At 41.3% G+C, this 26,395-nt stretch overlaps 1 protein-coding gene across 1 annotated transcript in view; it reads left to right on the top strand.

The window, feature by feature from the left end:
• The window catches only part of LOC125484974 (pre-mRNA-splicing factor ATP-dependent RNA helicase PRP16-like), a 39,048-nt gene extending 36,094 nt beyond the window's left edge, over window positions 1-2,954 (top strand). Inside the window, exon 6 of the mRNA XM_048605721.1 lies at window positions 1,270-2,954. Within this exon, the coding sequence (XP_048461678.1) occupies window positions 1,270-1,354 (85 nt within the window). The 3' untranslated portion in view covers window positions 1,355-2,954. The remainder of the gene's footprint in view (window positions 1-1,269) is intronic.
• Window positions 2,955-26,395: the final 23,441 nt, after the last annotated feature.

The raw sequence follows: 26,395 nt of genomic DNA, 5'->3' as shown, positions 1-26,395 counted from the left end.
GGAAGTTGGAGATTTTCCAATTAGCATGTTTGCATTACTTTCTATTTGTGAGAGGTGTAAGTCTATACTTTCTAATCTGAATCTGGGAAGAGAGAGCCTGAAATTTATCCACACCGTCTGAGGCCAGTCAGTATGCTCTGGGACCTCCAGGCAGATCTAAAGTGAAGAAAACTCCAACAGAACAGTTTTCAATGAGCCCAGGTCCCAACACAAGTTAAATTAGAGGGAATCTGATGTGCCGTATTTGGCCAATGCTTGCTATTTTTCGCAAGTTGCCTGTCATTTGGGATGTTCTGTGCCAGATTGGCTGCTTTGGGTTCTGGCCTTCCAGATTAACAAGTTACTTAGCTAGTGAACCTGCTCCTCCACAGGCACAGGCCCCAGTGATTAGAACTATCGTCAACCTCACTTTCTGGGCCCAGATCATCATCAGTGTTAGAAGTGTGACTCACCCGAACTGTTATTGTACAATATATAGTTTAAAAAAAATCTTATTTATGCATATTTCCAATGTCACCTTTTCCTTTATAAGTACCCATATTCATATTCACATTGATTGCACTGTGAACTTTGAGTTAAAATTTTAACCCTCCTTCCAATGATACTGCTCTAGTACTTCAATGTAGGATGTTCTTTACTCCATGGCCAGTCCTGTTTAGTGATTTGTTTCTCAATAATAGTTACAGATTTTCAGCATGGATCCCTGTTGACTTATCAGGATGTGTTCTGTTGTTATAATATTTTTGGTCCTCATTCTGCATTAGATAGAGAGAAAATATCTTGTGCTTGTCAACTGTTTGTTTTTAAAAAATGGATTTGTCATTATGCTATGGATAATATGCTGAAATACTCTTGACCTTAATACATTTTCTTTTTATCCCTTTATCTGTAGGAACTTATAAGTAGCTTGGTGACTTGGGTTCAACTATCTGAACAAAATTTACTGACCATCTGTTTTTATTTTTTGATGTTATCTTAGCCATTTAATGCCAGTTACTCATTGAAATTGGAGAGGAAAATGTAAACAGCTGCAGGCATTTGATAGGCAAGATAATTTAGTATAGTTGAAAATGGAAATCTGACATGTTTTGAACAGTTGTAAACTAAAAAAGCAAATTGCAACTATTCATCTGTTTGGCTATTACAAACATTTAACCCTAGCAATTAAAGATAATTTAATATATCTAACTTGCAGTCTTTTTCTCTGCCACATGTCTTTTGATTTGAAATGAAGAAATAATCTTTGTAATATTTGTATTTTTTTTCTAGGTCTGTCAAGATTTATACTCCAGGACGGAGGGACCCAGGAACACCAATGACTCCACGACACACCCCAGCACGCTTTGGACTTTGATTGTTATCTAATTTTGTTTTTTATGTTTTTTTAATTTTGTACAAAATATGTTTAAATATTCGTGGCTTCAAATCTATATTTGTATATTACCACATTTTTCTAGTGCCTCAGAATAACAGTATTTGTGTTTATAATGTAGCACTTGAGCTTTTCATTGCACCATAGTCAAGTGCTAGTGATTGAAAAATTCAAGTTTGTCATCACAATGGATGGTACACGGGTTCATGTGACAATAGTTTTGTTGCTGCCATCATTGGCTTTGCCGTAGATCTACGTGCCCTCAACACTGGGTCAGCTAATTGTGTGCGTATACAAGATGTATGGAAAACCTGTCCATTCCAGTGGATCTCTTGTCATTTTTACTTTTTATGCAAGAATTGTTTCACTGTTCAAATGTTACCCATTCTCATACTTAGATTTTCTGTTTTTTGTTAAGTTCTGGACATCTGTTTCTCATGATTTTACAATGCTATGCAACTCTACTCCTCAAAAAATTATTTAAACTGTCATCTCTAAGGACTGTGCAAAATAATTTTAACTTGGCTGTAATTTTGATCCATTGGAGAGTTAATTCAACACACATTATGAAAGAGAACAATACAAAGGGAAATGAGCAATCCCCTATTTCTTGACTTTTCAGTGAAGCATCTCACCTTATGGGGCGTTATCTGACCCGGCTGACGTATCAGTGCCAATCAGTGATATTCTCCAGGGACCGTTGGAGTTATCATATTGTATAAGTAGCAAGATTGATGGAATATGCTATCCCTTCCTGTTTGAATGACAAGTTTTGTTAACTACTCTAAATGTCCTTGCATTGTATTTCCTCTTTCTTTTCTGTCCTTGAATTTGTCCAGCCAGCCAGGCTTTTGAGCGTTAGTATTTGGTGAGAAATCCTTATGAGTGTAACTCTATCAGGGAGAAACTACTTTTTGCTCTCTTGGTAAAACACAACTGGTTTTCTCTTCATGACTTTGAGGTAACAGCAATTTTTGCCTATTTGTAAATTCTGTACAATTTAGGGGTAACTTCTGTGGGAGAGGTTTGTGATGCAATCTATGTATCTTCAGACCATAAGAAAAGGAACATAAGTAGGCTTGACTTGCAGTTCAGAACTGCAGGTCCTTTCGTTTTTCTAATGCATGGCTTTATTTGAATCCATTTGAATATTCATGAGGCTGTAAGCAGGAAAACAAGTTTCTTGATTTTTTTGTAACAGTACTGTGCCTTCAACAAGTGCAAGTATGTGTTTAATTTCTTCAGATTTCAATCTGGGATCAATACATTATTGTATTTCAATTTATTTTACACTTCTTTTCAATCTTGAAAGGAGTTCCAGCCTCCTCCAATATGCTCATTTCTCTGAACTTACTGTTCATTAACTAAGACCCTAAAATGCCACTGTTTATCTTGAACAGAAAATTGGGTTTACTTCACCTCTCCAGTAATTTCTGGCTGAGGTCCCTTCATACTTTACAATTGTTTCACCCGGCTTGATTTTTTAACACGTGAGCTGTTCTGTACTTTTGGCTATTTCATGAAAATATGCTATCCTTTGTGACAGGTGTTTCAAATCAATTAAAGAAAGGGGTATCTGTGATTTGTTTCAAATTTGTTCCACAAACTCCTATTCTCAGAGAAAGCAAGAACTGCAGATGCTGGAGTCAGAGTCTTGCTATCTTCAAGTGCTTTATAACCTGACAGCAAAGCCTGTTCCAAGGATGCCCATCTTGAAGAAGTTATCCTCCTCCCTCTGGAAAGCCTCAGTGGATCTCTCTGCCACTGCAACACACTGGTGATCTCCTCCGCCCTGAAGACTTTCGACCACATACAGCCACATCTCCTTTCTCAGTACCTGCCTGGGCAACCGGCTTATCCCCACTGGACTCCAAACAACGTTAAGACCATCCCAATTTGAACCAAGCCACGACAGCCGTTATCTACAGTACCTCCAGAGCCTCCAAAAACGATTTTCTGTGTGGATCCTAAGGTCCACGCTCTGACATGCGCTGACATCTTCTCGCACTACAGTCAGCCCTAACCCAGCTCAGAGCCTCTCTTTCCCAGACCTGCAAAGGACCTCTGCTGTTTTTCATTCTGCACAGGATCCACAACCTCAACCAAAGCTTTCTGTCCACCCAATTGGATGTCAAGGATCGTAAGTACACCAAACTTGCTCGTGCTTACCTCCAAACACAGGCCTCTACCTCCCCAGACCCCAACCCTATCCAGGACCTCACTTAATTTGCCCGGTGCCATTAACCATACGGTTGCTGTCGCCTCGGCCTCTCCCGCTGATGCCGTTGACTACGTCACTTCCACCAGCGCCGGTCACGTCACTGCTGCTGCCGACACTGACTACACCAGTGCTGCCAATGCTGACTATGCCAACAAGGTCTGCCTACGTTAGTTCCCATACACACACCCACTCCCAGCTCTACACCTAGCCCCAGCCCCAAGCCCTGCTGGGTATTCACCATTCATCACGCCCCCCCCCCGACCCCCCCGCTCCCCCTCACTGAGGATGAACGGTCGGTCCTCCACCTCTGTGCCTATTTCTGAGACCAGGAGTCTAACCCACCCTCTGCTAACCCATTCTTCTGCCTCCAATAAACCTCATCCTCCTAGACACCACCCCATGGCCTCCTACCCTCCCTCGACCTTTTCATCCCCAACTGCTGTCGCAACATCAATTGCTGCAATCTCTCACCCCTCCCACTCACTCCAACCTCCCCCCATCGGAACGTGCAGCCCTCCGCTCCAACCACAACTTCACCTTCAAACCCGCAGATAAGGGGGTGCACTTTATGGTATGGTGCACTGACCTTTACATAGCCAAGGCCAGGCTCTGACACCTCCTCCTACTGCCCCCTCAATTACAATCCCACCCCTGATCACCAGACCAGCATCTCTCAGACCGCCCATAACCTTATCACCTCAGGAGACCTCCCATCCACAGTCTCCAACCTCATCGTTCCGAACCCTGCACCGCCCGGTTTGCCTCCTTCCCAAAATCCACAAACCCTACTGCCCCGGTCGACCCATTGTCTCTGCCTGCTCCTGCCCCACTGAACCCATCTCCGCTTACCTTCACTGTGTCTTTTCCCCCCGGTCCAGGAACTCCCCACCTATGTTGGGGACTCTACCCACGCCCTTCAAGACTTGCAATTCCCCAGCCCCCAAAAACCTCATCTTCACCATGGACATCCAGGGCCTGCATGCTTGTACGCCATGCAGATAACCCAAAACCTCTACTACTTCATCTCCCGCAGGCCCAAAGAGTCCCCTCCACTGACACCCTCATCCGCTTAACGGAACTTGTCCTTACCCTCAACAACTTTCCCTTTAACTCCTCCCACTTCCTACAAACTGAAGGGGTGGCTTTGGGCATCCGTATGGGTCCGAGCTATGCTTGCCTCTTTGTAGGGTACATGGAACAGTCCCTCTTGCACTGTTACACTGGTACCATCACTCACCTCTTCCTCCGCTACATTGATGACTATCAGCATTGCTTCATGCTCCCATGAGGCGCTTAAACAGTTCATCACCTTTACCAACAACTTTCACCCCAACCTTAAATTCACCTGGACCATCTCTGATACCTCCTTCCCCTTCCTGGACCTCTCTGTCTCCATATCTGGTAACCATCTCAGCACTGACATCTATTTCAAACCCAGCAACTCCCACACCTACCTTGACTACACCACCTCTGACCCACCCTCCTGCAAGAATGCAATCCCTTCCTCCCAATTCCTCCGCCTCCACCGCCTCTGCTCCCAAGATGGAATGTTTCATTCCAGGACATTCCTGATGTCCTACTTCAACAATCACAACATCCCCCCTCCGTTGATCAAAAATGTCCTCAACTGCATCTCTTGCATTTCCTGCACTTCTGCCCTCAGATCTCCCACCCCCCCACCCCCCAACAAAAATAAGGACAGAGTCCCTCTGGTCATCACATACTACCCCACCAACTTCCGCATCCAGCACATCATCCTCTGCCACTTCCACCACCTACAGTCCAACCCCACGACCAAAGAGATATTTCCCTCCCCACCCCTATCTGGCTTTCATAGGGACAGCTCATTCTGCGACACCCTTGTCTGCTCCACACTCCCCACAAACCCACCACCCCCAGCACCTTTCCCTGCAATCGCAGGAAGTGCTACACCTGCCCTTACGCTTCAGCTCTCACCCCCATCCGAAGCCCAATACAATCATTCCATATCTGACAGGGGTTCACCTGTACATCCTCCAACCTGGTCTACTGTACCTGTTGCTCCCGATGTGGCCTCCTCTACATCGGTGAGACCAAACGTAGACTCGATGACTGATGTGTGGAGCAACTGTGCTCTGTACAGTATAATCAACAACACCTTCCAGTTGCTAACTATTTGAACTCCCCCTCCCATTCCCTGGGTGACATGTCCCTCCTGGGCCTCCTCCAGTGCTACAATGATGCTACATGCAAACTGGAGGAGCAACACCTCATATTCTGCCTTGGGAATCTACAGCCTGGTAGCCTGAACATAGAATTCACCAGTTTCAAAATCTCCCCACCCCTGGCCTCATCCCATGTCCAATCTTCCCTCTCATCTGCCCTCTCCTTGACCTGACACTACCTGTCTCTCTTCTTCCCACCTATCCTTCCCACTGACCAATCCCCCAGCCCCTACTTGCATCCACCTATCCCTATCCTATCCTCCTTACCCCAGCTCCACCCCCTCCTCCCTCTATTTGTTTCCCAGCTCCCTTACCCCTCCCCAGTCCTGATGAAGGGCCCAGGCCCGAAACGTCGACTCTCCTGCTCCTCTGATGCTGCCTGACCTACTGTGTTCCTCCAGCTCCACACTGTGTTGACTCCTACTAATCTCATTTCTTGAATCCCAATTTTAGTTAGTTTCTACTTGCGTGCATACAGATATTTTCCTGCAATTGGCTGTAAGTTATGAACTTCGCAGGGTTCAAGAATTGGTAACAGTTATTCCCTCATTGACGTAGACCAACTAAAACTTGAGTTTTAACCACCAATTTGAAGTCTACTCGGCACGCAAATACTCCAAAATGAAATAATTGTGGAAGAAATACCAATATTAGAAAGTGGTGAAAGAGAAGAAGCCCTGTGTAATGTGGGAATAAGAATGGGCAGAGCAGATGGAAGCAGCACTTGCCAAGCAGCAGTTGGCCCATGGACAAATAGAATTAGATAGATATCATCACTTTCAGAAATGGAGAGCCCTAATTGCAGCAATGAGAGGGAAGATGGGAATCAGAGAGGCAGCCACTTTTTGAATGGGATTTTCAATTCTTGCATCGGATTACCTGGATTTTAATATGGGTGTCTGCAAAAAATTGTTCTTCAATAAATGTAAGTGTCCTGTTGTAATATAAACCCGAGATCTTGTATTCAAAACTGAGATTATGGAAATGTGGGAGAATATTTGTTCAATAAATGTGGAGTTGTTTTATTCTAGACAAAGTTATTGTGTTGTAGTGTTAATTTGTCATCCTTCAAAAGATTTTAATTAAGTGATTAACTTGTGTGATACAGAAACGTATGTATTCCATTGAAACTGCTCTGCCATTTAATTAAATCGTGGCTGATGACCTGCTTCACCGCCATTTGCCTGCACTGTCTCCATATCCCTTAATACCATAAGTCCCGAGGAATTTATTTATTCCTGTCTTGAACATGCTCAATGTTGAGATTCCCCAGCTGTCTACAGTAGGTGATTCCAAGTATTCGCCACCATCTGAAGAAGTTCCCCCTCACCTTAAATGACAGCTTCATAATCTGAGACTATGCCCTCTGGCCCTACACTGACTAGCCTGGGGAAACATCCTATTTTCATCTATCTACGCTGTCACAACTTTTAAGAATCTTAAGTTTCAATGAGATAATTTTCATTATTTTAAACTCTAGCGAATTCAAGCCCGGAGTCTTTAATGTCTTCTCATAAGAAAGTCCTGTCATTTTGGAGATTAATCTGGGGAACTTCTATTATGCATGCTATATGGGTGGTATATTCTTACTTCAATAAAGGACAACAAAACTAGAGATAATATTCACCAGGCTCAATGCAATTGCAGAAGATCATCATCTGTAATGTTATGGTACAGGAATTGCAAGCCAAACCAAGTCAGCCTTACTATCACTGGGTTTGCAACACTGAAATTAAAATATTCAATGACCCTCTATCACCCAATGTTCCTAACCAAGCTTTATGAGTAACAGATCTTAGATGCCAAGTTTATAATTCATTACTATTATTATTACTAATAATTCATTACTAATACTGTAACTAGCAGGACAATGCTAAATAACAAGGTAATCTAATTAATATCTATGATTTAAGCCCAATCTTCTGTGAGCATAAGCACCTCCCCCCCCAACTTTCCCACAGTTAAGGGATAAATTAAAAGAAAATGAAAATTGTAATTTGCAGTTCAATTAAACAGTTTCAAATAAAGGATGCCAAGTCTTCATGCAATATTTAGATAATGAGTTGTTCACATGGATGACTGTATATCTAATTTCAAAATAACTGGTGAATGCGAACAGTTAAATAGACTTACAGAAGTATTTAGATACTTCCTATAGACTGAGATTCTTTTCTCAGTATGTTCAACAATTCTTTAACTGGACATAAAACTAGAGAGAGGAAAATATGGCAGCCAGTCCCGAAATTTCCAAAAGTCACTCTCATCTGAACAAAACCGGTCAGAACCAGTGTTCTCTTTGTTTCTTATTCATTGTGCTTGGCTGTTTAGCACTGGTCCTCCCCTAATTGACCAATTCTACATCCAACAAGCTGCCAGCCCTGGCCATAGCAACATTTGGTGCCAAATTGTTCACAGATCTGTTCCTTAGATTTGTAACAAAGTTGCATTATCTTCTAGGCCAGTAACCAACAGCAAACCTCTGTGTCTGTTTTCTTTTAAAACATACAGCTAGTAAAGGTTTCACTTTTTTTAAAAAAAGAGAAAAATAAAAGAAAACTAGTGAGGACCTCTGCAGTACTCAAATCCTCTTGTAATGAAGGTCAACATATCATTTGTCTAGGGCTTTGCTTTGAACGTTGAAGGTTAATGCTTTGAAATTCATTCTATTTTACATATGCTAGATCTGTAACAGTGCAAAACTTCAGAGTTATCTCATAATATTGTTAATTGACTGCTTCTTTTACACTCTTCCTGTGCTTTCTTTTGTTCTACAGTCTTTACGACCACCCCCGCCCAACCCCACCTCTCTGTAGCTCTCTACGTTCTATAATTTTCATTGTAGTGTTTTATCTTCCATCCAGGTTAAAGTCTGTACTCCGTCTGACCTCTGGAAGTCTGAGGTTGTGCTTATTTTTCATTGTCCTTAGGCTACCTGCCATACTTAAAAGTATGAAGGAAGGGTGGGGAAATCTGGGGTTCAGGTGCCTGAGGAAAATATCAGAGGTGGAGTTCTGATATCTAACAGTATTTGTGCAGAAGGTTTGTGTCTACAACTTGCAATTCATGGCTGGGACTTGGACCAGAAGGGATGTTTGCCTAGGAGCGTGGAGCTGGAGGAACACAGCAGGTCAGGCAGCATCAGAGGAGTAGAAAAGTTGACGTTTTGGTTGGGACCCTTCTTCACTTCTGTGCTGTTCCTCCAGCTCCACACGGTTGACTCTGACTCCAGCATCTGCAGTTTTTGGTACCTTTGATGTTTGCCTGGGAGCTGGTTTATTGGAGCAGTACGTTGAAGTTGACAAAAAGAAACAGATTTCTTTGAGAGAGCTGTTGGTTATTTCTGCTTATTGAAGGTTTTTCGTTTCACCATATGATTTACTTATTGGCTACCAGAAACTGGCTGTCACTAATGAACCCAATCAAAAACCAAAGAGACGTGTTGCAAGGAAGTTGAAATGGAGCCAGGGTTATCAGGGAAACTGAAACCCAGCAGCATGGCTTTGCCATCTTGTAGTACTGGAGCCATATACCAGGGGGTGAAAGAAGAGACTAGACCCAGAATTGCTTGCTGTACGTTAGAGTGGTTCAACAAATTATAAATTGTAGAACCAACATTAGAATGTAAGGTGCTGTCTATTCAAGCAAATGTTGGTTTAGTCCTCATAAGGTGTGATGGATAAATTGATCAGTTTGGTGTTCACCACTCCCACAACCCCCTCTCCAAATCCACCTTCTAAGTTTGCTTACTATGTTAGGTATTATTATATCACAGAATCACTGTGGAGAAAGAGGCCATTCAGCCCTTTGGGCCTGTACTGGCTCTTTGAGCATTTTAACTTAGTGCCTCTCTCCTGCCTTTTTGGCATTACCCTGCACATTATCTAATTAGAAACAGTTATCTCCTGAATGCTTCAATTGAACTCCCCTTCACCACATTTCCAGGCAGTGTATTCCAGACACGAGCTACTGGCTGTGTGAAAAAGTGTTTCCTCGCTTTGCATTTGCTTATTTGTAAAATGGTACTCTCCGATTCTTGATCTTACGGGTGGAAAAAGTTTCTCCCCATCCACTCTGGCCAGACTCCAATGTGATTTTAAATATTTCTATCAAATCTCTTCTACATTTTCTCCTCTGTAAGGAAATTAATCTGTAAAATTAAACTGTACAAACTACTTCAGCTGAGGTCTAGTCAGTGCCTTATATAAAAGTTTATCATAATTTCCCTACTTCTGTACTCTTATGTTCATATTTATGAAGCCTAGAATACTGCATGCTTTATTAATAGCTCTCTCAATCTGTTCAGCCTCCTTTAATGATTTATATGTACCCTGGTCTCTCTGCTCCTGTGCAACTTCAGAATAGGAACCTTTAGTTTATGTAGTCTTTCAATGGTCTTTGTACATAAGTGCATCACTTTGCACTTAGCACTGAACTGCATCTGCTACTGTCTGCTCAATCCACAATGTGTCATTGTCCTTTTTAAGTCCGACACTGTCCTTGTCACAATTGACCCTTCTCTCAAGTGTTGTGTCGTCCGCAAACTTCAAAATTGTTCCCTGCACACCATATATATATATATATATATATATTTTACTTTTTGGAAAAGGAAAAGGTCCCACTACTTATGTACCTTCTTCTAGCCCAAGAAAATAAAACCATTTACCATTAATCTATTTCCCAGCCCTCAGCCAATTTCGCATCCACCTTGCTATTGACCCTTTTGTTCCATGACCTATTAATTTCCTCATAAATCTTGTGTGACACTGTATTGAAGACATTTGGAATGTTATGTACACCACATCAATTGTTCCATCAACCCTCTCTGTTACCTCTTCAGAAACTCCAAGTTTGTTAACCACAATGTTCCCTTAAATCTAAGATGAGTGTTCCAAATTATTCTGTACTGGGCAGTTAATAGGCTCTGGTCAGAACTGAAAAACATACCTAGACATTATTGCTGCAACCCAATAGGGAGGTTTTATTTCATACCTGTGCACTCTGCAAAAGCTCAATACAAGTCTGAACATGCCCACAATCTTACTGATTACACTGTACCCCCATAACATATGCTAACTAATACATAAAACAAGGCAATTCATACATTTCTATGTAACTATTACTTTTATACTGAATGATTGTTTCTAGATACCTACCCCAGCAGCAGACTTAAACTGGCTAGTCTGTAGTTTCTGGGCTGACCTTGATTACATTTTTTGAGCAAGTGTATAATCTTTGCAATTCATCAATCCTCTGGCACCATCTCTGAATCCGGGGAAGATTGAAAGATAATTGCTACTGCATCCACAATTTCCATTCTCACCCCCTTTAATATCCTTGGATGCATCTCATCAGCTCCTGCTGCCTTATCAATTTTAAATACTGGTAGCTTATCCAATAGTGCCTTCTTATCAATTATGGACCCTTCTAATGATTGAGTTTCCTCCTTTCTAATGGCCTGGTAAGCATCTGCTTCACAGATAAAGACAAATGCAAAGAATCCATTTAATATCTCAGCCATGCCTCTTGTCTCAAAGTATAATTCCTCTTTTTGATCCCTAATCGGCCCTGCTCCTTTTACCACCCCTTTACTCTTGATGTTTATAGAAGACGTTGTGATTTCCTCTTATGTCAGCTATTAATCTTTTCTCATAATCCCTCTTTGCTCCTCACTTGCTTCTTCACCTCCTTTCTTAAACTTCTATATTCAACTTGTTCTGAACTGCAGCTACTATTCAATACCTGCCATAAGCATCCTTTTTGCTTTTTTTAAACCTTAATTTCTATTTCCTTTGTCATTCAAGGCACTTCAGATTTGTTTGTCCAACCTTTCCCTTTTGATGAAATACACTTTGACTGTGGCCAAACCAACTCCTCTTTGAAGGCAGCCCATTGTTCAGCCACTGTTTCTTTCAATAACATTTGGAACCAGCCCACCCGACCAGTTCTGTTTGTGTCCTATTGAAGTCAACGCTCCTCAAGTTGATAATTCTTGCTATGGATTGACCAATGTCATTTTTTAACATCATCCTAAACCATATGATACAATGAACACTGGCCGTTAAATACTCCCCCGCTGTCATGTGATCGACTTGCCGCCCCCCCCCCCCCCCCCACCAAGAACTAAGTCTAGCACTATCCTAGTCAATATGCAGAAAAAACCCTATGCCCTCATTATAGCCTTTTTGTGATATTTATACCAATCTAATTTCCTCTCTACCCTCACCCCCACATATTACACTGAGCAATGTAATTCTTATTCCTTAGCTCTAGCTAAATCAATTCTATCCCTGAATGCTCTGTAACATCCAGTATTACAATTCTCTCCTTAACCAAAACCTCCACCCATCCTCCTTTATTCTCATTTGTATCTTGGCTGAGCACTTTGAAACCAGGAATATGTAACAGCCAGACCTCCCCTTCCTTAAGCCAGGTCTCTGTTATCACCATGATAGCATACGGCGATACAAGGCAATATGTGCCTGTAATTCCCCATTCATATACATACAGTGTATTACTTTTGCCCTTATTTTGAACCCATCTCCTAACTTACTATTCTCTCTGTTAATGCTATCTGCCTCTTCCAGCAATTAATGCACCCTGGTATTACTTTCTAAAATACTCTCCTGGTTCCTGCACCCTACTGAGTTAATTAGAACTCCCTCCAACAGTACTAGCAAGACGCCCCACTAGGCACTCAGCCTGCCTCTACTCAGGTGTAATCCATCTAGCTGGCATTGGTTCCAACTTCCCAGAGCAAGTCCCAGTGTCCCAGGAATCTAAAGCCCTCCCTCCTACACCATATATCCAACCATGCCTGGCACAGCAGCTTGGATTGGCCGAACGGCCTACTCTGTTCCTTTTTGTATGGTCTCAGGTCCCATCTTTTATGGTCTTAGGTCTCCTTTTTCTAATTTTCTTCCAAATCCCCTAAGTTCTGATTCTAGGATCACAACCCCCCTTATTACCTATTCCATTAGTACCAATGTGAACTACAGCCTCTGCCTATCCTCCTCCAACCGGTTGAGAAATGACTGTTTATTCCCCTAACTAAAGAATCTCCTACTAGTACTACATGGCTGTTGCTGCCCAACCTACAGAAGATCCATTGTCTTCACCAATATCCAGAATGGAAATCCAATTATTGAGCAATACATCTGGGAACTCCTGCACCACCTGCCCATTTCTCTTAGACTGCTTGGTGGTCACCCATTCCTTATCTGCCAACATGCCTTAACCTGTGATGTGACCACCTCTCTGGTCATGCTACTCACATCATTTTCTGCTTCACTGATGCACCTCAGTGATGACCTCAACAACAAAAACAAAGTTGCTGGAAAAGCTCAACAGGTCTGGCAGCATCTGTGAAGGAAAAAACAGAGTTAACATTTCGGGTCCAGTGACCCTTCCTCAGAACTGATGGTGGCTGGGAAAAAGTCAGTTTATATGTAGAAAATAGGGAGGTGGGTGGGGTAGGGAGTAAACGATAGGATAGAGCCCAAAGAGAGAGGAAGACAGTTGGACAGACAAAGGAGTTGCTAACGATCAGGCTGGGAGGGTGAGTAGTTGTTAATGGGAACTGTTATTGACTAACAACAGGGGGTGTGTAATGGCAGGCTATGTGGTAACAAGGCCTGGTGTGTGGGTAGGGGTCTGGGACATGGGAGAGTTTAGACCCTAAAATTATTGAACTCAATATTGAGTCCAGAGGGCTGTCGGGTCCCCATGCGGAAAATGAGGTGTTGCTCCTCCAGTTTGCATTGGGCTTCACTGGAACACAACAGCAAGCCAGAGACAGAGATGTTGGCCAGGGAGCAGGGTGGCCACATTCCTCAGTGATGACCTCACCTCACTAGTTGCTCCCTGAGCTCAAGCTTGTGCTGCTAGAGATACTTTTTGCATATCTAGGTCATGAGAAGTGTGCATGACTCCCCACATGCCATAGACAGGCATTCCACTCAGCTGGGCTGCCCTGCCTTACCTTAACTTACACTTTTAAGTTACTTCACTTATGATAACTTTAATTACTTTGGCTTACTCTTGTACTATTAACTATAAATTATAGACTAGTAGAAATTCTTTACTTTTATAAATCAGCTCCCTGACCTGTGCCCATAAATTCTTTCTTTTTCAGTGCTGCTCAAGTAGGTCTTGGGGACTGTTTGTGAATCCTACTCTTTCTTGCTCCTTTAGGTGTAGGTGAATGTCTCGGAGTTCTCCTCTCTTCTGCTTGTATGGGGGTTGGTGACTGTCTTTGGGCTCTTCTTTCTCCCACTCGGTTAGGTGCTGGTGATTCTCTGGATTGTTCTTTCCCCTGTTTGAGGCAACTGAAATGATCTTTTGGTGGCTTTAATGACTATTAATGGTGCTTTAATGACTTTATTGGCTCTGTTGTGACATTGATTAAAAACCATTCACTATTGTTTTCAAGTTGGAGATCTACAGTTGATTCTGCACTTAAACAACAACGATATTTTTGTCTTACAGTTATTTTGTTTCATGAATTATGTGCACTTGCTGGACATGATATTTATTACATACTAAATTTCCTGTGCTGATGTGGAACATCAGTGCTATAACTGTTGAAAAGAGGTAATTTTGTACTGTAATTATGCTGAAACTTGAGATAAGTATCTCTTTATACGTGTACCTTTTACATGCTTAATATTTACAGGGATGATACCTAAGGGGCAACACCACAAAAGCTCAAGAGCTAAGGATGCTGGAGGGCAATTTCAAAAATTACAAGGAAGACTATTAAACATTACATATAAAGAAATAAGTTGTTACCTGTTTATGATGCTGTTCAAATTGTAATCTGTTTGAAATGCTGTACACGTCATTATAAACCTCGAAAGGTGTTACATCCTTGAGCTTTTTTCTGAATAAATCTTTTTCACAATTTGATTGAGGTTCTGAAATAACAAAATATTGACAACTAAATTAAAAATGATGCAGCAATTAATAACATAGTTACTTGTATAACACAGCACATTTATGTTTTTCATTACCCTGTGCTGTAGAATGTAACTCCCATGGCAAATCCATACTCTTGTCCAGGATGTGGGCAGAATTTACAAATGAAAAATTAAATATTGAAAAGTGGAGAGTTGGAAAATCTGATTTATCCTATATGGCACATAACATCTGACAGAATTTACTATTTGCAATGTCAGACTCTAAGTTACTGGACAGTAAACTACCATTCTTCCTTCTTTATTGTCTAACTACTTATCAGAAATATGCTTCCAAATTATGTCACACATAGGATACAAGTCAATCCCTGAAAGCAGCTTTCAGGTCATGAGAGATCCAAACAAAACTTGTGTACCTAGTGTTTGCACTGATGTTTTTAATAATCACTGTTTAGTTGTGAGTATTTGTATTTATTAACTGCAATTTCTTTCATAGTATACGCTGCTGTAACTATTAAGCTTTAATTTTTTTGATTATTATCTGTCTATGATCCTCATCGGGTGCTGTACCAAAAGTCGTTGCCATTTGTTCAGTTCATTGTAGCTTCAAAATAGGAATTAAATCATTTGCACATATTATTCATATACTAATTGTTTTTATTATTCCTATAGTTCTTTGCTTTGTTTCATTCACTGCAACATTTATCTGAATGTTAACTTTTAATTTTTGCAGGAAAATATTTCTGGACTCAGTCTTAATTTATGTCTTCATTTATAACCCCGATTCATCAATTAATTAACTTATTTATAACTCACTTGTATTTACCATAATTAATTTAATTCACCGATGTGGGTCATGGTTCTGTTGTTTTTTTTTTCATGATTATTTATTAATTGACTTATGCTTTGGCGACACAGCCAGTTCCAGTTCTCCTCTCTGAAAATCTTCATTAATGTAGAACAACAAGTTAAGAATGAAATCCAAATTAAAAATACAATAAACCCCTGCCTATTCACACAAATATACTTTATGTTGCATAAAAATAAGTCATTTCTAACTTTCTGGTTACATGGAAACTTATCAAAATTAGTGTGGAAGTTATCAAGAAAGGATGAATAGCCTTGTCTTAGAGGTGTCTTAGAAGTCTTTAAAATAAAAAAAAGCAGTCCTAGAGTAGACAGACAGGCTGTTTTCACTTGTGGGGAGCAACAAGACTAGAGGGCTTTAGAATAAGACATTTTCCAAGAAATCGAAACAAACCTCTTTGTCCAAGGAGCAGCGAGGATTTGAAACATGCTACTAAAGAGAGTTGTTGAGTTTTTAAGACATTTGAGAGGAATAACAATTTAGAATTACATGGAACCTTTAATGTGGAAAAAAAATACAATGTCCCGAGCCATTTCATGTGGCATTAAAGACAAAGCAACTTAAAGCATTCCTAGAGCAGACTGCTCAAAGCAGGTTAAAGACATAGGCTTTTAGGAGCACTTTAAAGGAGAAAAGAGAGATGGACTGTTGGAGAACTTTAGGGACGAATTCCAGAGCTTATGGCCTAGGCAGTTGAATGCACATAACTAACAATGGAGCAATTAAAATTGGGGGATACTTAAGAGACAAAGATTAGTTGAGTACAAGTTATCTCAGAGGGTTGTGAAGCTGGAAAAGATTAGAGTTGAAGATAAAGTGTGGGTAAGTGCAAGCACATGTAGGGATTTGTAAACAAGGATGAAAATTTCAAAATGAAGACATTGTTGACCAGGAGGTAAATATAAGTCAATAAGCATAGAGATGATAGATGAATGGGACATGGGGCAAACAAGAACACAGGCAGCAGAACATTGGATGACTTCATGTTAACAGGGAAATGAAATTGGGAGGCCCAGCTGGAGTCTATTAGAATAGTTAAGTATACAGATAATAAAGGCATTCATGAGGGGTTTCAAGAGTTGATAGATCTGGAACAACTTTGAGCAATGTTGCGCATAATGATGTTGGTAATAGGTGATCTTTGTGGTACAGGGAGTATGTGGTCAGGAGATCATCTTGGGGTCAAATAGGACATCAAGGTTGTAAGCAAACTGGTTTACACACAGACACTCACCAGGAAGTGGAATGAGTCAGTAACTGAGGAAGGCTGGAAACCATATGAGGGAGAAAGGAATTGAGTTATGCTGATAGTTGGATGACCAAAGATGAAGATCAAGTGAAGCATAAATACTTTATGGCCTGTTTCCTACTTAGGAACTTTATTCTCATACGGTTCCCTGGGAAACGGTTGAAAGGGTAATAAACTGTTTCTGATCAAATTTTCTCAAATTGTAATTATGAACCTTGATGATTTCTGATGACTAGTTCTTATTATGCAGGTACCGTAGAGAAGGATTCCTGTTTTGCATGTTGCAGCATAAATTTGTGATCTAAAACCATCTCAGAGACATGACATTTTTTTTTATCATTGTTATTTCAACATTGTTGCTGGATTTTAAAGTCACTTAATTCTGTATTAGTGTTTTTTGCTGCACATTTATATCACAGTTCAACTGATATGCTATTGGATCTCCTAATGATACATTGCATTGGGTAGTTAATCTACCATAACCATTAACCATGTCCTGTTCTGTTTCAGGACAGCCTTAGTGATCTATTTCTGCATTATGTTGAATGAGCTTGTTTTTCTTAAGTGATGTTTACTTCAGAATTTAAGCTAACCCATGTTAAAGTTAAAGTGAATTTAGATCACTAAATCCAGAGTTTACTCCAACTTTGTGCCAAATAAAAGCTTTCCTGAGCTCAGGACTTATTATTTCACAGGTGAAAGAAAGAAATCTGAGCTTATTTAAGGATAACTCTTTCTCCACTAAACCATTAACCTTTAGATGCTCCAAACATTGAGCCTGGATTTGCAATCATTCCCATTCATGCACTTGATTTGAGCAGTGGTGAAGGGTATAGGAAACTGTGAAAGGCCTTTGGTGTCCTGAGCTTGTTAAATAGGACTGGATATTTGTTATGAAGTAAGGCTGAATGTATTTTTCTTAACTGGCCAGTGATAGGCCATTCAATTTCTTAAACCTGCAATTTAATTAGATCTTGGTTGATCTGTATCTGAACTGGATTTTCAAGAATTGTTATGGTGCAGAAAGCCATTTGGCACATTTTACCTGCTTTGGCTCTTCAAACAAGCATCATGACCTCACAGCAATCTCCTGCCTTTTCCCCTATCCTTGTGCACTATTTCTACCCAAGTAATCATCCAATGCCCAAAATGAATCTACCTCCAGTACATTTCCAGACAGTGCATTCCATACCCTAACTACTCACTGAGTGAAAAACGTTTTTCTCAGTTTGCCCCTGTTTTCTCTGCATATTGAAATCTAGGCTCTCTCGTACTTGTTCCTTTTACGATTGGAACAGCTTCTTCCTATCTATTATATTCAGCTTGATCATGATTTTGAAAGCCTCCATCAAATCTCCTGTCAGTTTTCTTCTCTCCAATGAGAAGTGTTCTTCAATCTATCCTTATAATTGAAATTTTTCATTCTTGTATATCGCCTTTGCACTCTCTCCAATGCATTCATATGTTTCCTAAATGTGGCATCCATAACTGTGCACAATTTACTTGTCTTGGTTCTATAATTCCTAACTTCCTGGACTAACAAAATTCTTATGAATCTTACTGTTGAAATTTTTTAATTCCTGCCTTCAGCTTTGGGAGAGTTCAAGATTCCCAGTGTCTCTGTGAGAAAAAAATGCTTCAGTTAAGAGGCGTTGCCATGGGTACCCACATGGGCCCTAGTTATGCCAGTCTCTTCATGGGGTACGTGGAACATTCCTTGCTCCAGTAATATTCCGGCCCCCACCCACAACTCTTTCTCCGATAGATCGATGATATCATTGGTGCTGCATCCCTCTCCCATCTGGAATTGGAAAACTTCATCAATTTTGCCTCCAATTTCCACCCTGCCCTCACTTTCACCTGGTCTATCCCTGACTCCTCCCTTCCCTTCCTTGACATTTCTGTTTCCATTTCCGGGTTAGACTGGCCACTAATATCCACTATAAACCGACTGACTCCCACAGCTACCTGGACTATATACATCCTCACACCCTGCTTCCTGTAAAGACTCCATCCCATTCTCTCAGTTCCTCTGACTCCGTCGCATATGTTCAGATGAGGCCAACTTCGACAAGGAAGCCTCCGAAATGTCTACCTTCTTCCTCAACCGAGGATTCCCCAGCTCCGTTGTCGACAGGTCCGACCCATCTTCTGCACTTCTGCCATCACCCCCTCTCCTCCCTCCCATAACAGCGATAGGGTTCCCCTTGCCCTTATTTACCATCCCACCAGCATTCACATCCAGAAGATTATCAGACGCCGTTTCCACCACCCACCGAGATGCCACCACCGGACACATATTCCCTTCCCCTCCCTTGCCTGCCTTCCGCAGGGACCGTTCCTTCCGGGACACCCTGGTCCATACTTCCTTCACCTACAACGCCTCCCCACAGCCCTACGGCACCTTACCCTGTAACCGGTGAAGGTGCAACACCTGCCCATTCACCTCCTCCCTCCCCAGTATTCAAGGGCCCAAACATACCTTCCAGGTGAAGCAACTTCACCTGCACTTCCCAGAATCTAGTCTACTGCATTCGCTGCTCACAATGCGGTCTCCTCTACATTGGGGAAACAAAGCGTAGACTTGGCGACCGCTTCGCAGAACATCTACGTTCTGCTCGCAAAAAAGACCCTGAACTACCTGTTGCCTGCCACTTTAATGCACCACACTGCTCTCTGGCCAACAATCTCTGTCTCCGGCTTGCTACAGTGTTCCAGTGAAGCCCAACGCAAGCTGGAGGAACAACACCTCATTTTCCTCATGGGGACCCTACAGCCCTCCGGACTCAAATTGAGTTCAATAATTTTAGGGCCTAAACTCTCCCATGTCCCAGACCCCTACCCCACACACCAGGCCTTGTTACCACATAGCCTGCCTCTACACACCCCCTGTTGTTCGTCACAGTCCCCATTAACAACTATTCACCCTCCCAGCCTGATCGTTAGCAACTCCTTTGTCTGTCCAACTGTCTTCCTCTCTCTTTGGGCTCTATCCTATTGATTACTCCCTACCCCACCCACCTCCCTATCTTCTGCATATAAACTGATGTTTTCCCAGCCACCATCAGTTCTGAGGAAGGGTCACCGGACCCGAAACGTTAATTCTGTTTTTACCTTCACAGATGCTTCCAAAATAAAACTCTTGTTGCATTTTCTTCACGAAAGTATGGAAACATGGTTTTGTATTGGAACTGGTGGAAAAAAGTCTGCTCAAACTATGCCGAGCTATCATCTTTTCATAGTGTATCCGTGGATTCAAACTCATCAATTCATGACTTTTAGCTTCCCTGCAATATATTAAATATTTATGTCCTTTGCTCTTTAGAGTTCTTTTATAATCTGTGTCAGGGGACATCCTGAGTACTGACAAAACAGTTTGGCCCACTGTTTGCCTCCAAGCCATTGCCATTGAGCTCCAGGATAAATGCTGTCATTTTGCAATCATGGCATGCTGTAGATAATACTTACTCTTCCTAGTGTATGCTACACTGCAAGGTTAAATTTGTGTCCTTTGACTCTCAACCCCTCCAACAAACAGCTTCTCTATCTCCTTTATCTAGATTTCCCTAATTAATCTCCTGTCAATCTTTCTTCCGAGGAAAACATAATCGCAACTTTTCCAATTTATCCAGGTAACTTAAGTCCCTCAACTCTTGAATCATTTTCATAAATCCTTCTTTCATAAATCCGTCACAGCCTTTCTAAAATGTGGTGCCCAGAATTGTATACAATACCCCAGTTGAAGTAAACCTTGTATTTAATAAAGTTTCATGATAACATGGTTGCTTTTGAATGGTATCCATTTGTTTAGAAAGTCTAGGATCCCATATGCCTTTTCAAACTCTTTGTCAGACTGTCCTCCCACCTTCAATGATGGATGCACATATTTTCCTCTGTCTTTCTCCTCCTGCACCCCCTTTGGAATTGTACTCTCTAGTTTATTATGTCACTCTTTGTTCTTTCTATCATGATGTATTACTTCATATATATCTACGTTAAATTTTACCTGCCATGTGACCACCCATTCTATCATCCATGTCCACTTGAAGTCAATTCCAATCCACCTTACTGTTCAGTGAACCCAGGTTTTCTGAAAATTTTGGCACAGTCTCTGGACCACTCATATCTGTGGTATTAATATGTATCAAAAGAAACAGTGCTGTCAGGGTCATCCACTAGAGAATCTCACTGTACACCTTCTTCTAGCCCAAAATACAACATTCATCATTTTCCTGTAACTCAGCCAAATTTGTACGCTTACTATGTCAGTATTTTTCATTCCATTCCATTGACTTCAATTTTGCCTGCAATCCTGTAAAGTGGCATTTTATCAAATATCTTTTGGCAGTCCACATTGACCGCATCTTTCATGTTATCCTAATTTACTCTGTTACCTCATCAACAGAACTCAAGCAAGTAAACACGATTTGCCTTTTGAGAAACCATGCTGGTTTTATTTAATTAATCTACCATTGTCCAAGTGACTGCTAATTATGTCTCAGATTACCCTTTCCAAAAGCTTTACTTCCCTAAAGTTAAATTTACTGCATCATTGTGACTGAGTTTATCTTTGCATGACTTTTTGAATTCTAGTTTTCTGGAACCACACCTGCATCTAAAGATGATTGGACAATTATGACCTCTTCAATGTTCGCTCTTATTTCCCTTAATATCCTCATAAGCATATCAGTCAAACCTGGTGACTTGTCAGCTTTAAGTTTAGCTAACCTTTCTAATAGTTCCTCTTTGCAGATCATCCAGTGTTCCAGCCCCATCCCCATTCATTCTCTCTGATAGCATCCACTTCTTTGCAAAGGTGGATGCAAAGTAATCCTGCAGCTAATCAGCTATACCTTGTGCCTCCAAATATAGACCCCCCTTTTAACCCCTAATCAGTTTTAACTAGCCTAATGGCCATTTTATATACCTTGAGGAAAATCATTCCCAAATTAGTCACAGAAGAGGTTGACTTGGTACATAGTAAAGAAAGACTTGTAGTTTCAGATTTGTAGTGTGGAATTCAAAAAGGCCATTTTGCCCATCAGCCTGATTCCATCTAGATATATTCTCATATATTCACAGGGTGGTAGTATATTATGTTGAAGTAGAAAGAGAAAACTCAGTTGAAATAACTCTACAGAGCTGGTATCCCATCACCAAGTCACTATTTATTTACACATGGAGAGACCTTTACACTACTCTAGCTTCCTCAGAGCCAGCTCTCAGAGTAAACAGGATGTCTGGTACTCCCATTCATTTCTGTCAGCCAGGGCCCCCTGATTGGAGCAGATTAACAGTCCCAGACAGGGAACTCATATTCTATGAGATCCACCTGGCTGACCTTGTTACAATCACTACAGAGTATTGCACAATATCTTGCATTGGATCTCTCATATTTTATCACTTAGCGTGTGTACTGCCCGCGTGCCACAGTCTAAAAAATGCAGTGATGCTGAAAGTATCACTTTCTTGAAGAATCTACGCTTGTTGAGTAAATCATTGTGCTAGAAAAGTAAGATAAATCTGTGAACTGTGTCTTACAGTTATGCAATACTCTTCAATCATCACTTCCATCAAATGCATGTGACAATATCCCAAAGATTTGATGAGTAACACTCTCTGATAATTCTTGACACTATTAACTCTTTTAATCATGAATATCAGATCTTATTGGTTAAAAGGTGACTAAATTGGAAGATGAAGCCACAGAACCATCTAGTGGCCAGAGGTTGTGAAGAACTGGTGAAGAGTATGTAAGGACCTGTCTCTTTGATTTTTCTAAGTGGGCAGCCTGCTGTTTGTGCTCAACCAGGCCATGCTTGTAAACTTCAGAGCACTGTGTCACTGTGGCCTAGTTATGTGATTGACTTGCACATGTTAGAAGCTGCATATGTGAACACAAAGGACCCTGTTCTTTGTAGATGGAACAAATATGTTGCACTTTTTCATTGAGGAAAGGGCAATTGAGACTATCAATCTGTTCTGCCAGGTCTGATCTTTTTCAGCTAACTAGGATTAACAGTTAATAATTCCTGCTGCATCTCCATTCTAACCGTGATCCAGCACATCAGCATGCTGTTCTCTTGCGGTGTAAATTGAAGCTTCCTTTCCAAGCTTGGTATCTTGCGTGTCAGTCCTAATGAGAACAAGACAAAAAGCTTTGAATTTGTGTCTCTTTCTGGCAATGTTTTAAAAAGTTCTTCCTCACACTCCCACTGTATCTCTCATTGAACATGATAAATCTGTGTCTCCTGTTCCTTGTGCCAACTACTATTCTTTGTCTCTCATAATCCTGTAAACTCCTGTCAGATCTCTCTGTCCCTCCAAAATCTGCAACTTATGTAAAGCAGCTTAATGAAATAAAATGACCCAAGGCACTTTACAGTAGCATAATTAAATAAAATATAGTACAGAACCACGTAAGGCAATATTGGTGTGATCAAGGCAGGTTTGATTAAAGAATTCACATTAGATTAATAATTAAATAGAAACAATGTATGGGTTAAGGTGGAAAATGTAGAAGGTAGGAGATTGGCACTGAGGCCAAATGCTCAGAAAGCCATTACAGTTCCACTGGGCTGAATGGCCTCCTTCTGCCCTTTAATGATTCTGTGATTAGGTCAGATGTCCAAAAACACGCACAAGGAGGTAATTTTAATGTGTATCTTAAAGGACGAATGTGGGTTGAGGTGTAGGGAGGGGGCTAAGCAATTGGCTATCAATAGTGAAGTATTAAAATCAAGGACACACTCGGCAAGAACTAGACTTGTGTAAATTCTATGGCAGGTTATGAGGCTGGATTAATCTGCAAAAAAATGGGAGGGATGATGTGGGAACAGAACTTGGTGAGAGATAGGACTAGGGGAACAGAATGGGATGACATTTAGTTTGCTGACGGTTAGATATGGATAACCAACAAGGAGTGCACTGAAATAATTAAATCTAATGAAAACAAACAAATGAATGATTTAACTAAAAGCATTCCAGCAATGTGGGTATCACTAGCTAGGCCAGCATTTATCGCCAATTCCTAATTGCCCAGTTGAGTGTCAACCACATTTCTATGGATGTGGATATGCTGTAGGACAGACCAGGTAAGGATGGCAGATTTCCTTTCCCAAGATACATTAGTAAACAAATGGGTTTTTCGAAACATAAACAAAAATTGCTGGGAAAACTCAATAGGTCTGGCAGTGACCCTTCTTCAGAACCTCTGTTTTCTCCCTATTGTTTCTGCTTTCTCTCCACAGATGCTGCCAGACCTGCTGAGTTTTCCCAGCAATTTCTGTTTCCGTTTTTCATTTCCAGAATCCACAGGTTTTCTGGGTGCCTATAAAAATCACCAAAAGTTACATGGTCACCCTCCTGGCTGCTTTTTATTCCAGGTTCTTCACTGAATTCACATTTCGCCATCTGTCCTAATGGAATTCAAACCCAGGTCCTGAGAATATTAGCTTGGGGGTTCTGGGTTATTACACCACCTCCTCCTCCCATGACAGTGATGAGCTGAAACAGAGTCAAGGTCAGGCAATGTTATGGAGTTGGAAGCAGGCTGCCTTTGTGATGGTGCAAATTTGAAGTCAGAGTCTCAACTCAATATCAACTGTAACCCAAGGGTTTGACTGGCTTGAAACTGGTTTAATTTCACGTTGTTGCCAGGGAGAGAGAAGCAGTCTATAACTAGTGAATGGAATTTTGAACAGGGACTGAAAACATCAGTATTCACAGTACTTAACGGCAAAAAGTTTTGCTCATCAGTACTGGATGTTGAATAAGCCATCTGAACAACAGAGGAGTCAGAGATCAGTCAAGACCACAAAAACAGAGTATCTGTTCATTACCACATTGGTATTTGTGAGAGTTTGCAAGGCAAAAAATTGGTTGCCTGTTTCCAACATTGCCACATCACGTATCAAATATAAAGCTGTAAAGTGCTTTGAAATGTCAGGTGACTGTAAAAGACTTGTAAATGCAGATCTTTTTCCCTTTGAAATTGCCAGGGTATTATTTGAGCCAATTCCTAACTGTGACAAAAGCTGCACACCTAACGCTTGGTCACCAATGACAATCCAAGCTTTATTTGCCACATTCTGTGCATCAGATTTTGTACTGTGAAATATACTTTCAGGTCACACTTCTGCTGAAGGCATTTAGCCTTATAAAACTCAAGGTAGATTGATTCCAAGGTGGTGTTTCTTGATAGTTCCTTTAGGCATTCTTCGAAGAAATATAGTTAGTGTCTTAAGACTATTTTAGCTACTGCTTTGAAATACATTGATAATGTTGATTCAGGCAAATTATCCAAAATGATTTGGGATTTAAACCAAAAGGGAACAAAATAAAAATGACGAAGTTCAGACCAAGAGACAAGGTCACATAAAGGCTGATTGGGTTATGGTTTTAATGGCACAAGAAGCAATTAGGTGGATTTATGGATAGAAAATGGATTGATGGTTATTGTGAAATGACAGGAAGGTGGGTTGATCCAAACGATCCCTTTAGCCATATTCACAACATTGCCACTTCATGACTCATACAAGCACTCCACCACAATGTAGAGTAGGTGTTAGTCTAGCAGAAAGTGAAATCTCATTGATTTATAACAGAAAGTGCTGGAAAAAAACTCAGCAGGTCTGGCAGCATCTGTGAAGAGAAATCAGGAGTTAACATTTTGGATCCAGTGATCTTTCTTCAGAAATGATTGTGGCTAGGAAAAGGTTGGTTTTTATTTAAAGGATAGGGTGGGGGGAGGAGGTAAGGAATAAACAACAGGTGGAGATAGAGCCCAAAGTGAAACAGAGAAAAACGGTTGGACAGATAAAGGAGTGGATAATGGCCAGCCTAGGAGTATGAATTACTGCTGATGGAGATGCTTAGCGGCTAACAATGGGTTGTGTGTAATAGCAGACCATGCGATAACAAGGTCTAGTGTATGGAGGTTGGGGTAAGAACATTGGAGAAGGTGCCTCAAGCCCTAAAATCATTGAACTCGATATTGAGTCCAGAAGGCTGCAGAGTTCCCAAGCAGAAAATGAGGTGTTGTTCTTCCAGCTTGCGCTGAGCTTCGCTGGAGCACTGCAGCAAGCCTGAGACAGAGATGTTGGCCAGGAAACATCGTGGTGTGTTGAAGTGGCAGGCAGCAGGAAATTCAGGGTCTTTTTTGCAGACGGAACATAGGTGTTTTGTGAAGCAGGTATCTAGTCTACACTTCATTTCCCCAACATAGAGGAGACCACATTGTGAGTACAGAATGCAGTAGACTAGATTGAGTGAAGTGCAGGTAAAGCCCTGCTTCACCTGGAAGGCATTGTGTTTGGGTCCTTGGATACTGAGGACAGAGGAAGCAAATGAGCAGATGATACACTTTCTGCAGTTGCAGGGGAAGGTGCTGTGGAACTATAAGAAAGAAGCTGGGGATGAAGGAGGAGTGGACCAGGATGTCCTGGAGGGTCCTTGCAGAAGGCTGACAAGTGAGGGGAGAGGAATGTCTATCTTGTGGAGGCATCCCACTGGAGGTGGCAGAAATGGCCTCAACGCCCACATCCAGAGGATCATTAGCTGCCATTTAC

The sequence above is a fragment of the Rhincodon typus genome, chromosome 15, assembly GCF_021869965.1.
Source record: "Rhincodon typus isolate 14 chromosome 15, sRhiTyp1.1, whole genome shotgun sequence".
Classification (NCBI taxonomy): Eukaryota; Metazoa; Chordata; class Chondrichthyes; order Orectolobiformes; family Rhincodontidae; genus Rhincodon; species Rhincodon typus.
This window is presented reverse-complemented; position numbering and strand designations above follow the sequence as displayed.